Source organism: Anopheles cruzii, chromosome 2, assembly GCF_943734635.1.
Source record: "Anopheles cruzii chromosome 2, idAnoCruzAS_RS32_06, whole genome shotgun sequence".
In the NCBI taxonomy this organism is placed as follows: domain Eukaryota; kingdom Metazoa; phylum Arthropoda; class Insecta; order Diptera; family Culicidae; genus Anopheles; species Anopheles cruzii.
Window position 1 is genome coordinate 51223912 of NC_069144.1, and position 13375 is coordinate 51237286.

Consider the following 13375-nt stretch of genomic DNA (forward strand, 5'->3'; position numbering starts at 1 on the left):
CGTTGGAGCACCACACCAATACACGCGACCCTCATTACTCTCTCTCTGTTCTCTCACATGTGCGGAGCGCAACGCTATCCCGGACTAAGTCCGCTCTGGCGTGTAGCACTTCGCACATACTTGAACTACTGGCGATCTGTGAGGGCTCGCGCACCAGGCGGGCATAAAGCGTTCTAAGTGTTAGCCCCACCGGGCACCACATCGTGACGCGCGGCCCTCGACACTCTCCCCACACATAAGCATTGCATTGCGCACGCTATCGGGCCAAGCCCGGGCAGGCGTGTTGCGCTCTGCAAGCTTATTCTCTTTCCCTGTACCGTCCGACTCTCGCGCTCGTATTTCAAGCCAGCAACACAATCCTCTCTCGCACCAGTTTCGAACGTGTTTCTTTATGCAATCCTATCTTGCTTGCTTTACTCCGCCACTGCCATTCCAACACCAATACCACGAACTTCCGTTGCTACGTACAGCACTCTCTTCCACTGTATCTTCTTACCTCATCCAAGTTATCCAACTCTTCGTGTTCCTGCACGTTCTTACGTGTTAACCGTTGTCCCCGAATGCTCCTGGTCCAAAGCCGGGTCATTTCTAGCCAGCGCCTATGGTCCAAAACCGGGTCGCTGCTCCCCTCTACCGGTGTCGATGGTCTTAACCCGATCACCGTTGCCTGCGAATGCCTATGGCCCTAAGCCGGGTCACTCTTGGCCAGCGCCTATGGTCCGAAACCGGGTCGCTGCTCCTTTCTACCGGTGTCGATGGTCTTAACCCGATCACCGTTGCCTGCGAATGCCTATGGCCCTAAGCCGGGTCACTCTTGGCCAGCGCCTATGGTCCGAAACCGGGTCGCTGCTCCTTTCTATCGGTGTCGATGGTCTTAACCCGATCACCGCTGCCTGCGAATGCCTATGGCCCTAAGCCGGGTCACTCTTGGCCAGCGCCCATGGTCCAAAACCGGGTCGCTATTCTCTCACCAATTCGTTCCACCATGAAATCTTACATGGCAGGATCGCCAATGTGATATCCTTCTACTTTATTATTATTCACTTCGCCGCTCCCGCAGCTCTCGGACACAACCGTTCACGTCTATGCCCATCGTCAGACTGACTGCGCTCACCAATTCACACATACAACTCTCCGTTCTTATTCGTATATGCCACACAAACCAACCGAACTCATCAGTTTTTCAATTGGTTCTTTAACCTAGATTGAAAACCAAATTTTATTTGCTTTTGAGCTCAATATGATTAGCTTGACACACGATGTTACTGTCGGATCAAGGGTACATCTTCGGAATTGTTTTGATTGAAAAGGGGACTCACACTGAAACTCCTGCTCCCGCTACACTCCGCAATGCACTACACAACCCGCTGCACAGAGGTCATCAATGTTCCCCAAAAGCAACACAAAATCACCCGGAATTGATGTGCGAAAGTAAACCTTTTTTTTATTACGCCACAAACTGCGCTGGGCGCGAATCATACGACCTTGACCTCACTTGCTACGAGGGAAGTTTCGCCCGCCTAGACCTCGTTAATCGCGTTGTTATCAATCAGCGTGACTTTCGGCTGTTCCACGTACTGGAAGACAAATAGGATGGGGAACACATTAATACTGACACGGAAAAGGCGCACACACACACCCGATGGTCCATCTTACATTACGGCACGGTGTCATACGGATCAGGGCGTTGTGGAACAGATCGTAGATGCTGATTAGGTCCGGTGCCTTGCAAGCAGTCAGCTTCTCCTTAAAGCACTTCCGCAAATCGGTTACAACACTGAAAGCAGAGTAAGTGCCGTAAGTGTCGCCGTAACGTAAAACAGGCCATCAGACTTACCCGCACTGTTCCTGCGTCAGATGGGAGAGTTCCCACGATTCGGCCGTGTTCAGGAAGGTATTGCCACATTCGATAAACTGGTCCATCGACTTTATGCCGCACTCCACGATGTCTTCGTCTTCCAGTTCTACGGCAAACATATGGAACACAAAACAATAACCAGTGTGCCGACTACAAAATGGCCGTCCACCGTCCACTTACTGAAAATAATCTCTCCGTTATTTTTGCACAACAATTCCACCGCGTCCGGTATGATGCCCACGAGTCCCTCGACGATGCCGAAGTCGTCCTCGTCCAGGCACGGTCTTACAGCCGTGATCAGTCCGTTCTTGCACGCAACGGCCGACCGAAGCTTTGGGCAGTAGCTGGGGCAGGGCAAGAAACGAAAACCCCCCCGGTGCTCTCATTAAATAAGATGCCCACAAGGATCACTTTGTCCCGAAACTCACTTGTCAAAGAATGGTGTACGCGTCTCGTTGGACAGCTGGTCGAAGTCTTCGAAGAACGGTTCGAAATCGAATTTCGCTAAGCAAACCATGGTTGTCTTGAGTTCTTCCATCACATTCGCGTAGGCTTGGTCGGAACCACTATTGTTGCGGCACAGTTCCTGCATCTCTCGCAGTGCTTCCTTCGTCTCTTCCGACTCTTCCGACGACTCGGGATTCGAAACGGGCGATCCGTTGGCCACTACACGCGAGAAAGAGAAGAAACCATCGTTTCAAGCTGGGTGGCACTCCTCTCAGCCCCTCTTCGATTCACTCTTTTACCTGACAAAACTAACAGGGCGCCACATAGCCATAACCAGCCTAACTTTGCCATGCTCATGCACAACTTTGCCTAACTGAAAGGCACAAAATCGATAATATTCAAATAGTATTTCGCTGAGAACACCGCTTCCCAGCACCGCACGCTATTGACTGATGGGCTTCGATGAGCAATACTTCGAGGATGCCTCGAATGCAGGCCGCAATCACTGATAAGACAGTGGACCAGCTGTTCCGCTCGATAGTGCTCGGGTGAATCGGGTGTGTGCCGCTCATAAACTCATTCGTTAAACACACCGACTAAAGAAAAACCCATCATTTCGCATCGTTTAATGTGGTGGCGTCAAAGTTCTAGGTCATTCGTAGGGTGCTCATCTGAAGGTAGTTAGTCACCTTGCGTGTAACGTTAATTTGCACTTAAAATGAGTCATTTTTTTGCGCAGTCTCGTCGAGTATCATTTTGTCAAGTAGCGTAGTTCAGCGTTGTTTGCGCAAAGCTGCTAATACCGGTATTATTGAGTCTACGCCGATTGTGATGACTGTTTGACTGTGAAGATTCTGATGCGTCCTGCACAGCGTCGTTTCATGGTGTTACCTAACGCCAAAGTAAATACTCTTACATTACACTCTTCGTATAATCTTCTTAATTCGTATAGACGGAAAAATAAACGAAACAACTGATTCTTTATTTCATTTGCCCTGTTTTATTCATATGCCCGTTATAACGTTATTTGCATACAATTTTAATCGATTTACTCGTTTCTGAGTTCTTTTGTGCATCAATTACAATTTTAAATAGTTCTTTTTGATGATTTAATTGTTCAATGCCAAACCGCTCAGCCATAAGTAAAACCAGTGGGTCGTTCTAATTCTTTCTTCGCAGGCGATAATACGGCCGCCATATCGCGCCGAAAAACGAGTGGCGCCGCGGCGACGGCCCAACTGTCCGCCATCTTGCTGGAGTGTCTGTTCTTCCCCAGCGTGATACTGTCCTATCTGCTGAAGTCGAGCTATGCCTAATGGACGGCGATGACGGGATCGGAGTTAATCAGCGCCGAGACGGAGGCTGCGGGTTGGGTGCGACCGAACGACGAACCAGCCAGCAAACAGGGATAACCATTCCGGACCGGACTGGTGGCTAGAGTTGTGTTTGGAAGTGTGCACCTCGAACCGCGATGTGACTAGAAAATCGAGCGTTCTCGTGACGTGTGTGACGTCTCATCCGAACGGTAGCAATGCGATCGGGTATAGGTGAAGGCGAAAAACGTGAGCACCGTGAGCCGAGGACAAGAGTATCCTTTCTGTAAATAAGTAGCTATTTGTTTCCTTTCAAAGCCTTCACTTCAAACCTCGTGTCGATGGTGGTGGTGGACCGCAACTCGCTCGGATTGTCCTTCGTGTTCCTTCGGACATTCGGAGCAGATCAGGGGAAATAAATATTTCAATCGATCGTTCAATCACGCACCCAAAACAGCACAGCAAACGGGCTGCTAAACTAATCATCCATTTCCGGAAACCGACTTTCCAACCCACTGGGTCTGGGCCGTGGGTCGTGCGAAGCTACCAAGGCGGGACTATTAAATAAATTAACTCGTTGCCCGGTGCCGAACAACGCGGTCAAAGAAGGCCAATATCGAATTCTGGGCCTGCGAAAAAACAAATAGAAAGAGATCGATCGGAAACATCGGTAAAAACAACGGCCAGCCATCCAATACTTCGGTCACGTGTAAATAAATTCGAGAGCTTAAACAGGACGGCAGCAACAAAGGGCACGGATCGGTGCACCCGGGGCCGGCATTATTGAAGAGTTGCGCTGCACTTGCCGATGAATTAATCAAACATAACTCCGGTGTGTGTGTGTGTGTTGGTAAGGACAAAAACCGTGTGGAACGGTCGTTAAAAATAGAAAGCGAAATTGCCGGAAATGCAAAAGGCCAGATAAATGGCCGAGCAACAACAACGCGGCGTGGTACGAAAAGGGGCAACAAAAGCCTTCGCCAGCGAAACAGAGCAAACAAATGGTCAAACTTTTCATCCAAGCCCACCCCCAGGCAGGGCTAAGGGCGCTTGGTAATCGAATGAATAAAACTACAAAACAACGGAGCGAAATTTAAAACAAATGTTAACTCGCACACACAAACACGCAGAAAGAGAGAAAATGTTGCTACACTGAACCGTCACCGTCATCGTGGGTGGGTTCTTTTTTTAACCAAAAATGGTAAATTAAACGTCCTGCGGGCCGGGAGTTCACAAAAGGTTGGTGAATGAGGCCAATGGAGTTTTAATGAAACACTACGCCACCCCGCTTCGGGTGCCTCGAAGGGTATTTTATGGCCAAAGAGATGTTAAACCCATCACAGCAAGTGCCAGCAAGTGCAATTTGCCGGCCGTTGTAAGCCGTTGCTTCCTTTGCCAGGATTCGATTTTACCACGCAGCTCGGGAGCGTTAATAATGCATCGAGCCCTGAGCTGCCGGTGCGGAGAGCGCTAAAACACTCACCACGGACCAAACGAGCGGGTAAAACGTCAGATAATGAACCGAACATCATGCCGAAGCAGCCACTTTTTCAGACTGACCCCTTTCTGCATTCCCGTTTCAAGCACCGGAACATGTTCGCCCGCTCATCACGAACGTGTGCCGGTCCGAGGATGATGAAGCTGAACCCGAATTCTGTTCGATGAGAAACTCTTAATATATTTTGTGTGAGCCTCATCGAGCGAGCGATTGATTTTAGAAAGCGTGACCTGAAATAGTTGAATATTCGCTTTGAATGCATCGGGTTTCGGCCCTCTTCATTATCGATTTGGGTATCAGCTGCATAAGATAGGGATCCTTTCGAACAATGCAACAGTTCAAGTACTTTGCGCATTGTAGCGATAATGCACTCTACTGTCGGTGCGTACATAACCTTTCCGCCGCGGTCAACGCGGGGATTAACGCTTAATTGAAGCTTATCACAATTAACCAACCGTTAATTATGCAAACGGTCGACGAGCACAGTTGGGCGAGCGCAGCTGAAAACTCCTCGAGCCGCACACAATACTCACTCAGTTATGAATGACGCTGACAGTGCACCGTTTCGGGCACCGATCTGCATTAAAGTTAAATGAGTCTCTGTTTCAGCGCGCAAATTGAATTCTCTTGCACCCGGTGACCGAATGCATAAAATCGATTCGAACCCAATTACAGTTTCGTAGCAAGAACGAAAAAAAAGCGCCACCCAACAATTGAGCACACCGCGTGTTGTAAAATGAAAAGCGCTTCAAAATGATTTCCATTCTTTTTACATTTTCTCACCGTGTCGTTTCCACTTTTTCTGGTCCCCCTTCTCGGTGACACGTGCTGGCTGCAAAGTTTTGTTAGTGGCTCCCGGCTAGAAGGGCCAAATTCATCTCCGCTCGTGCGAAAGAAATGCGAAACTGCCGGGCTGCCGAGAAATTCATAATCAGCCTCCTACATCTCGTGAACCATTTTTGCTCCACCGGGCAAAAGTTCGCGGGACGATTGGGACCCAAAGTTTTACGACCCACCGGGCGCGCGGCCGGGCGGGTGAGTGAAAATGAAAGTAGACACAGAACTCTGCCACTCTTTCGCTTTCGATCGCCGTCTTTCTTCGTTTTGTTCCAGCCAATTCTTGACACTTATTTTGGCGCCAAAAAATGGATTCAATTTGAAGTACTCTGCCGAAGCGCTCGAAAGCCCCCGCTCGTGACGAAACAATGATGTACGGTTTATGAAAAGCTCATCAAAAGTACAATTTACAGTTCGTTTTGCACTTCATTTCGTATCCCCGAGGCTTCGAGTGATTGACGCCAAACGGGGGCGCCATCTAAAGAGAGAGAGATAGAGAGAAAGGTCTTCGGGGCCGCTATCCCGTCGAAGGTACAGTAAATGCCAACGGTACTGGGTGAATGATTTTAAAATGAGGCCAATCGGGTGTCGCCACCGAAATCGCAAAATCGGTTCCCAGACACTGTAATGGTGTGGAAACTTTTTTTGAAACAATCTTCGCCCAACTCGAACGCAAATGACGAACGCGCTCCTGCGCTCCATTGTATCCCTTTTTGCGCAAGATATTGCTTTATTTTTGGTGGCACCCAGCACAGAAGTCGAGTGCCTCTCGGAAAGCGTTGGTTAAGAAATTTTCTCGACCAACAAAAGGAACATTTACATAATGGATAAATTTGGAGCCACTTGCAAATGTGCATCAGGAATCGGCACGCCTTTCTCTAGCACTCCAAGCAAAAGCCAAGGATCGGGAGTTTAAAATTCGCCCTTTATGAGTGGCGCCACCATCATGCTAAATCGCTGGCATAATGCCAGACGGCCCGCTGCCGATGGAGTTGGGAGTGTGCTTTGAAAAGGATTGATTCATGCCGGCAGTGACGTTGTAGCAAATTCATATTCATACTTCATAAAACAACCGAGCGAGTGCGAAAGCGAGTCCACCACAAACCGGCAGCAAGCGAAGGCCCACGAAGCAAAAGGCTCACTGGAAGACGCGTGGACGGAAACCGAATCATCGTTCACGAAATCCGCTACCCCGTAGACTCAAGCAGGACGAACACTGTCTGTAAATAGTAACTCAAATTAAGTATTAGAGCTTCATTGGGCGGGAGATAGGCGGCGTCAAATCAGTTACTTTCCATCGTTCGGTCGAAGAGACGTACACGATAGCACGAAACTAAAGGCCCGACCGCAAAAGAGGCGGGATTTTGTTGACAAAAATTAGTTCAATACGTTTGTAGTACCATTTTATAACACACCATTTCGTCAGACCTGCAATAAATTCTCGTTCGGTTCGTAATGTAAAGTAATGTTTAAAAACAAATCATCGATGGAGCAATGTATGCACAAACCCAAAACTGTTACTTACCCATACGCTGGTCACCGATGATGAGTTTAGGGCAATACAAAGCAAACCGAATGGATTACAAACGTTAGAGATTTAAATAAAAAAACAAGGTTAGCGAAAGGGAATCAGAAAATAATTGAATTTGTTAAACATCCTCTCCAGATTCTAGTAAGCGGTATAAACACATACATAGCACTTCTGTTACAGTGATGTAAAAAGATGGCGAAAATAGCGGGAAAACCAATAAATACTTCTTCGCGTGGGTAGGACAGAAGCATCGCACTGACGTCTGACCAGAGTTGTTGCATCAGATGCAATCGAATGCTGTAATATAAGCTCACTTTGTGTTGGTAAGCGGATGGCGGAACACACTGAAACTGAAACACTCTTCGGCCGTGAAACTATAGGAAAACAAGAAAAAACTAGTAAAATAATTACACCTTACACAGAAATCATTAAGCAGTGGGAAGGAGGAATGGAAAAAAACCCAACCAAAAACTCTAATAATTGAAAACGAATTACCAACAGATAGTGAAATTCTTACGCCAAGCGAAGAAGAATGAGAACCCTTATTTGTGGACACAAGGGCTATTAAGATGTGTCGTGGAATTGTAACGAACCATGCCTGCTTGGTACTCGGCACACAGAGGGACCGAAGCTGAAAGATCACCGAAGCCACAGGCTACACTTCCCAGGAGTCCTTCTTTTGGACGTTCGGGCATTGCGTGTACTTTACTCACAGGAATTTACTGTCGGCGCGCCATCCAAGCGTTGTGCAGCGTCACAGAAGATGATCACAATCTATAACTGTGCTTCTCCGGTTGAGAACAACCGATCACAACCCGCAAAGCTCCCAACATGGACCCTAAGGTTAAAAACATGACCGTGCATAGCAACACTGGGAAAAACAGATCGACAAGAGACAGAGACAAAAAAACATAAGAATGCAAACAAAAAGTCTAATAAAACTGAACTTTCTTTTCGTAAAAAATGAAACGAGTAAATGGTGCCTTTCGGGATGTTTATTTTATGAAAGAAATTCGATACGCCGAACTACCACAAGCCAATACGTACAAGTTGATAAAATATAAAAGGTTAGTGGCAATAAGCAATAAACTAAATTTTAGATAAAAGGCTCATGCTCTTCAGTGTAAGTATTGTTATTACAAGTAAATGTGTCTCACTTTTAGCGAAAGAAACCCGCAACAAGAACCCCTTTTATTTAACCCCGCATTTGACAAACATTTTCTGAACACTATAAGTATGTCCAGTCTTGCTTTATGGGCTAACACTTAGCATTAAAATTGTACTGCTTATCTCACCAGACAACTACACTCCAGCGTTATTTGTACCATGTTTTTGAATTTTCTTATCCATTTGCGTTTTGCGTACACTTCATTACGTTTTACAATGCGCCTGCAGCAGAGTAATGTTGAAAAAAAAACCTCAACTCCAACCAAAGTTATGCCAAAAGTCCTTATTATTAATTGAATCGCCGCAGTGACACCTAGGTGAATTACAAGCAACTCCGTTCTCGCGGTCCGATGAAAAAAGGAGCTTCGTCCAAGGCTACGAATTTGTCACGGAGCAAGGCCTTTTTTCTTCTACCAAGCAGTTTGAAGGAAACCTTCCTTCCGGAAACGTGGCAAGCGTGGACGGTGTGTATCTGTGCCGCAAAGTTTTAACGATCTCATTCCGGCTGATTACGATGAGGCGGCTGGAAAAAAGGATGTAAGAAAACCCACATCTGCGAAGTTAAAATCCACGAGTCTTTTCGTCGTGTGCCATCATTAAAACCCTTGCAAACGTTGCGTCGACGCATGATCCTTCTTCCCCGATGTTCTTGTCCATTTTGTCCTCCGACTGCTGTGAAATCCGGTACCGGCTGTGCTGTGCGTAAGCATAAGGCCCGCCTGAAAGAGCTGGCGTTAATTAATTTTATTCTTTTCCCGTCCACGAAAGGGCGCACTTCTCTACCTTAAGGGTGTTAATTTTGGGACATGTCACCGACGGATCGTGAAACGACGCCCCCGCTGGATTTGCTGTGGCTCGTTGTGGGTCTTTGTCGCCGTTTTAAAAACCGGATTAGGTTGATCCTTCGCGGAAGTCGAACTAATTTGCTCTCCGCTCTGTCTTGGGCCGAAACGCCCAATCAAAGGGTGCTCACGTCGAGAGGTGATGGCTTTTCTACTCAAATTTCTAGCTATTTAATGAACCACTTTTCACAACGGCATTGGCCATTCACTGATTGTTAGGTATCGTCGTCCCGATAGCTTCACTGCTCAGGTGAAGAGAGAAAATAATGTTTGTCGTTTTTATCAAAAGCAGCCAACAGAAACGAAAGTTGTTTCCCTTTTGGGCACTGTTGGCCGGTCTCAAAAAAGAGTAGATGCAAATGAAGTGTTCTTGCGGATAGCGCCTTCAGAAAGTCAGCACATTCAAATTTTTTTAGTACAGATCGCCAAATCTCTTCATTTCACAAAAGTAAACTGTTGTTCTGTTCATTTTCGTGATAAAAAAGAGCCACTTTTGCCAAACGATGCCTAGATGCCCGGGCGCTGCGGTCTGATGTTTTGGACCAGCATGTTTCTCTTAAACTTGATTGGCACTTAAAAGTACAATAAGTTTTCTTTTGCAGAGGCTCTGATAGTGCGTTGAGCTGCAGATGATAGACGGTGTAATCTGCCCAAAATAAGCTTTGTCAAATGAGGTTGACAGCTCAGACAGATATCTAAAACATGAACCTGGAACAACTCAGGTTTTTTAGCATATAAAGCAACTCTCAAGCTTGATAATAAAAAACAAAGCAAAGAAAATTGTTAGTTCCTATCCGATAAAACAAAGTTGAATTTTTAGTGTTTTTAACAAGGTTAACAAGAAAGGAACACTAAAATGGTTTCTATTAAAAAGGCTTTAGAAATGAAATTTATAGCAGGTTGGTAAAACACATTACAATTCACCATTCCTCGATACAAAAAAAGCGGAAATAACTTACTTTTGTTTTGTACTTCAATTTCTCTCTTCCTCGCGGCCGAATCTTCATCGCGGTTTTTCAATTCACCAACGAATCCGTTTTTCCAGCATAAAAAAGTGTGAAATTATACCAAACATGTATGTAACAGGTAACAATCATAATGTTAAGCAACAATTTTAATGTGACAACATTGTAAATGGTCGGAATGATAATGGTATCGAATGAATGGCAATTAATGTTGTGAACAGTGGTTTAATTTGCGTTACACTCGTTACATCGACCGGCCGTCGTTGCCGATGCTTTGATGTAGGGTTTTGAAAGGGCGCAGCCAGAAAAGGATCAACGGGACTCGGTAAATTACGTTCCGGTAGCTACATGAAACGAGAAACACCAGACACACCGGTGAGATACAAATTAAAATGTCGAAATAAAAGAGCAAGTTTTTCATGTTTCGCCACCTCGACATGTCACTGGCATTCGTCAACCGAATATGATTAAATTTCATGGCTCGTATTGCACTCGTTAATTTACAGTGATTTCTCTGCGTTTTTTTAACGAGCCTCACAAACATGAAACAGTACACGGTTGCAGTAAAAACATGCATAACGCAAAAATAATTAATCAAATATTGTGAAAAGCAAAAACACGCGAACCCTAGAGCCCACCAATTTGGGGTAAAAAAATCACCCAAAACAACACTAATGCCAAGTCATAACGGGAAGATTAATAATTTCCGCAACGATCCCATCAACTGGTCGGATTGCGTTGCGCCGGAAACATCACTTAGGATTATCCATTACAAGAAGGTTTGGACATCAAGTTGAAGTGATCCCTTCCAAGCACCCGGAAGGGTAGACGAATCCTTCGTAATTATAGGAAATTTATTAAACGTATTGCAAGCCGCCAACACGACAGACCACTCACCAATCGCAATTCTCGAAACACGGGTCAGTGAGACTGGCGAGCGAAGGAAACGAAAGCATTTTAATTTTCTGACCGTTCCTCTCTTTTGAGGACTTTTTAATTAATTCACTCCTTTCTCGACCTTCCCAATGCGGTTTTTTTTTTAAATTATAACTCTCCATCTTTTCTCCACCAAAGGACATTACCCTGATGTTGAGTTCCATCTGGTGCGTCCCGTGCACAATCTAGGATTGGTCATTACATCTTGTGCTGTTCTTGAGGCTTGTCGCTACAAGAAGTTGCGTTTGCGTTGTTTGCAATTCTGAAGACCGGGTTTTTTCCGTGTTCTATTTTCTAAATTGATGGCACGGACAAAATTGCTGAATCCAAAATAACCATTGATTATTGTTGTGGTGTCAAAAATGTTGGGCGTCCAATAAATGGTAGTGATGTACCAAAGGAATTAAATTACTACAAATATATTTACTTTGCAAGATAACATGACAAACGTTGTCTTGAATTTTGAATTTTGAATTTTCTTATACTTTTTACCGATAAAAACATTCCTTTTTTTAAATGTACATAGAGTAACATCAACTCAAAATAATGACCATGTCCACCCAACTGTTTTTCTTTTTGTGCACATGACCTATGTCGAATTTTCTTAGAAGATGTACCATAAACATTATAGCTTCATCTTTTCAGAAATGGACAAAAGTACCAATCATCTCGAAATTGCCAACTGTGGGTGCACGGACCAAAATCAGCACAGCATTGAAAGGATCAAAGTTTTTCGATTCCAAACCCAAAAGAATACGAAAAGCTCCTGCAAGCGAGAATCATTTTGTGTGACATGTTCGAAGAACGCGCGCCTTATTTCCAACTTTACTGAAGCCCCTCGAGGTGAACGATCGGCTTGCAACGTGCGTTCATTCAAATATGTATTTCTCCAATTTCTCAAGTGAAAAAACCCACCCTGGCTGTTTGAGTGCGTGTACGGAGAACATAAATACGGTGCACGAAATCGCCACAATGCCCAAAATTCATCGATGATTTGTTCCCAATATCGGGCATTAAATGTGAGACGTTAAAAAAGCACAAAACCGCTATCTCATGCCGTGCTTTGCCAGGGAAACAATGGCACAAACAAGGGAACCATCTTTTCATCGAATTTATGCATTCAAAAGCACCACCGAGCGTCCTGCCATCGGCGTCGTTGCTGTTTTCGTTTTTTTTTCTATGACCCCAGCATTACGCTGGAAACGGGTGAGCACAGCCGACGGGAGCTGCCGCCGCCGACAATGAAACTTATCAAAACCGCATCGAAGCATAAAGCGAACAAATCGGCCAATCTCCGCCGATTTGCCCGGCATCGAACGTTTGCCAAATAAGTTTCGCTCCGGGTAATATGATTATAAGTCTCGGTTTCGATCGGATTGCGGTAAGCAGAAAATACGCCAATGAGATTTTTAATACGGCCCGGCGGCTGAGCTCGATCGAGCAACCAGCAGCAAGGACACGCTGTTTAAGAAATAATAAAATGCGGAATTGATTTCTTGATCCTTTTCGGCCTGCTCGATACCGCCGATTCGCTCGCGGTGACGGTGAATCTGGTTCTCTTTTGTGCATACTCTACTTTCCTTTCTGTCGGGTTGTGTCTGCTTAAAATTTGTTTCAAAAATAAGTCCGAAAGTATGAACCGTAAGCCGATCGCTCTGTCGTTATCCTGTCTCCCAGAACAGGTCACAGTTGCTGCGCTGCGCGGGCTGCTGAGCCACCAAAGCAAAACCCGCACTGCGAAACTATAGAACCTTGACAAGCGAAAGCACCCAAAACCGCAAAGAAAAAGTGTATGAAACGAACCAAAGCAAACCGCGAAGTCGGAGCTGGATGAGCTCCGAATGCAATTGCACCGCAGCTCACTAATTTCAAAAATCTCATTTGCCGTCGGTGCCGCGAGTTTGAAGCACATTTTTCTGAACTTTCGAAAATTGGTTTGTCAGCGAGTGTTCGAGTGTTTGGCCCGATGCGGGCGCGAGCA

At 45.6% G+C, this 13375-nt stretch overlaps 2 protein-coding genes across 2 annotated transcripts in view; one reads left to right on the forward strand and one right to left on the reverse strand.

Moving 5' to 3' along the window:
* LOC128268525 (hemicentin-2) overlaps positions 1 to 3621 on the forward strand; it is a 108496-nt gene extending 104875 nt beyond the window's left edge. The window contains exon 8 of the mRNA XM_053005647.1: positions 3485 to 3621. Within this exon, the coding sequence (XP_052861607.1) occupies positions 3485 to 3621 (137 nt within the window). The remainder of the gene's footprint in view (positions 1 to 3484) is intronic.
* On the reverse strand, positions 1425 to 2743 carry LOC128268526 (27 kDa hemolymph glycoprotein-like). Its single transcript, XM_053005648.1, has 6 exons — positions 2605 to 2743; positions 2287 to 2524; positions 2039 to 2202; positions 1838 to 1964; positions 1657 to 1777; positions 1425 to 1577 (listed from the first exon to the last, which is right to left on the reverse strand). The coding sequence occupies exons 1-6, from the start codon at positions 2660 to 2662 to the stop codon at positions 1521 to 1523; spliced, it is 765 nt and encodes a 254-aa protein (XP_052861608.1). The 5' UTR covers positions 2663 to 2743; the 3' UTR covers positions 1425 to 1520.
* Positions 3622 to 13375: the final 9754 nt, after the last annotated feature.

Bases quoted from the DNA above. Each gene is read 5' to 3' on its own strand.
- LOC128268526 (XM_053005648.1), bottom strand. From the start codon at position 2,662: ATGAGCATGGCAAAGTTAGGCTGGTTATGGCTATGTGGCGCCCTGTTA. The intron at 2,525-2,604 runs GTAAAAGAGTGA...TCTCGCGTGTAG, and splicing joins CGCCCTGTTAGTTTTGTCAG to TGGCCAACGGATCGCCCGTT. The intron at 1,778-1,837 runs GTAAGTCTGATG...CTCTGCTTTCAG, and splicing joins CTGACGCAGGAACAGTGCGG to TGTTGTAACCGATTTGCGGA.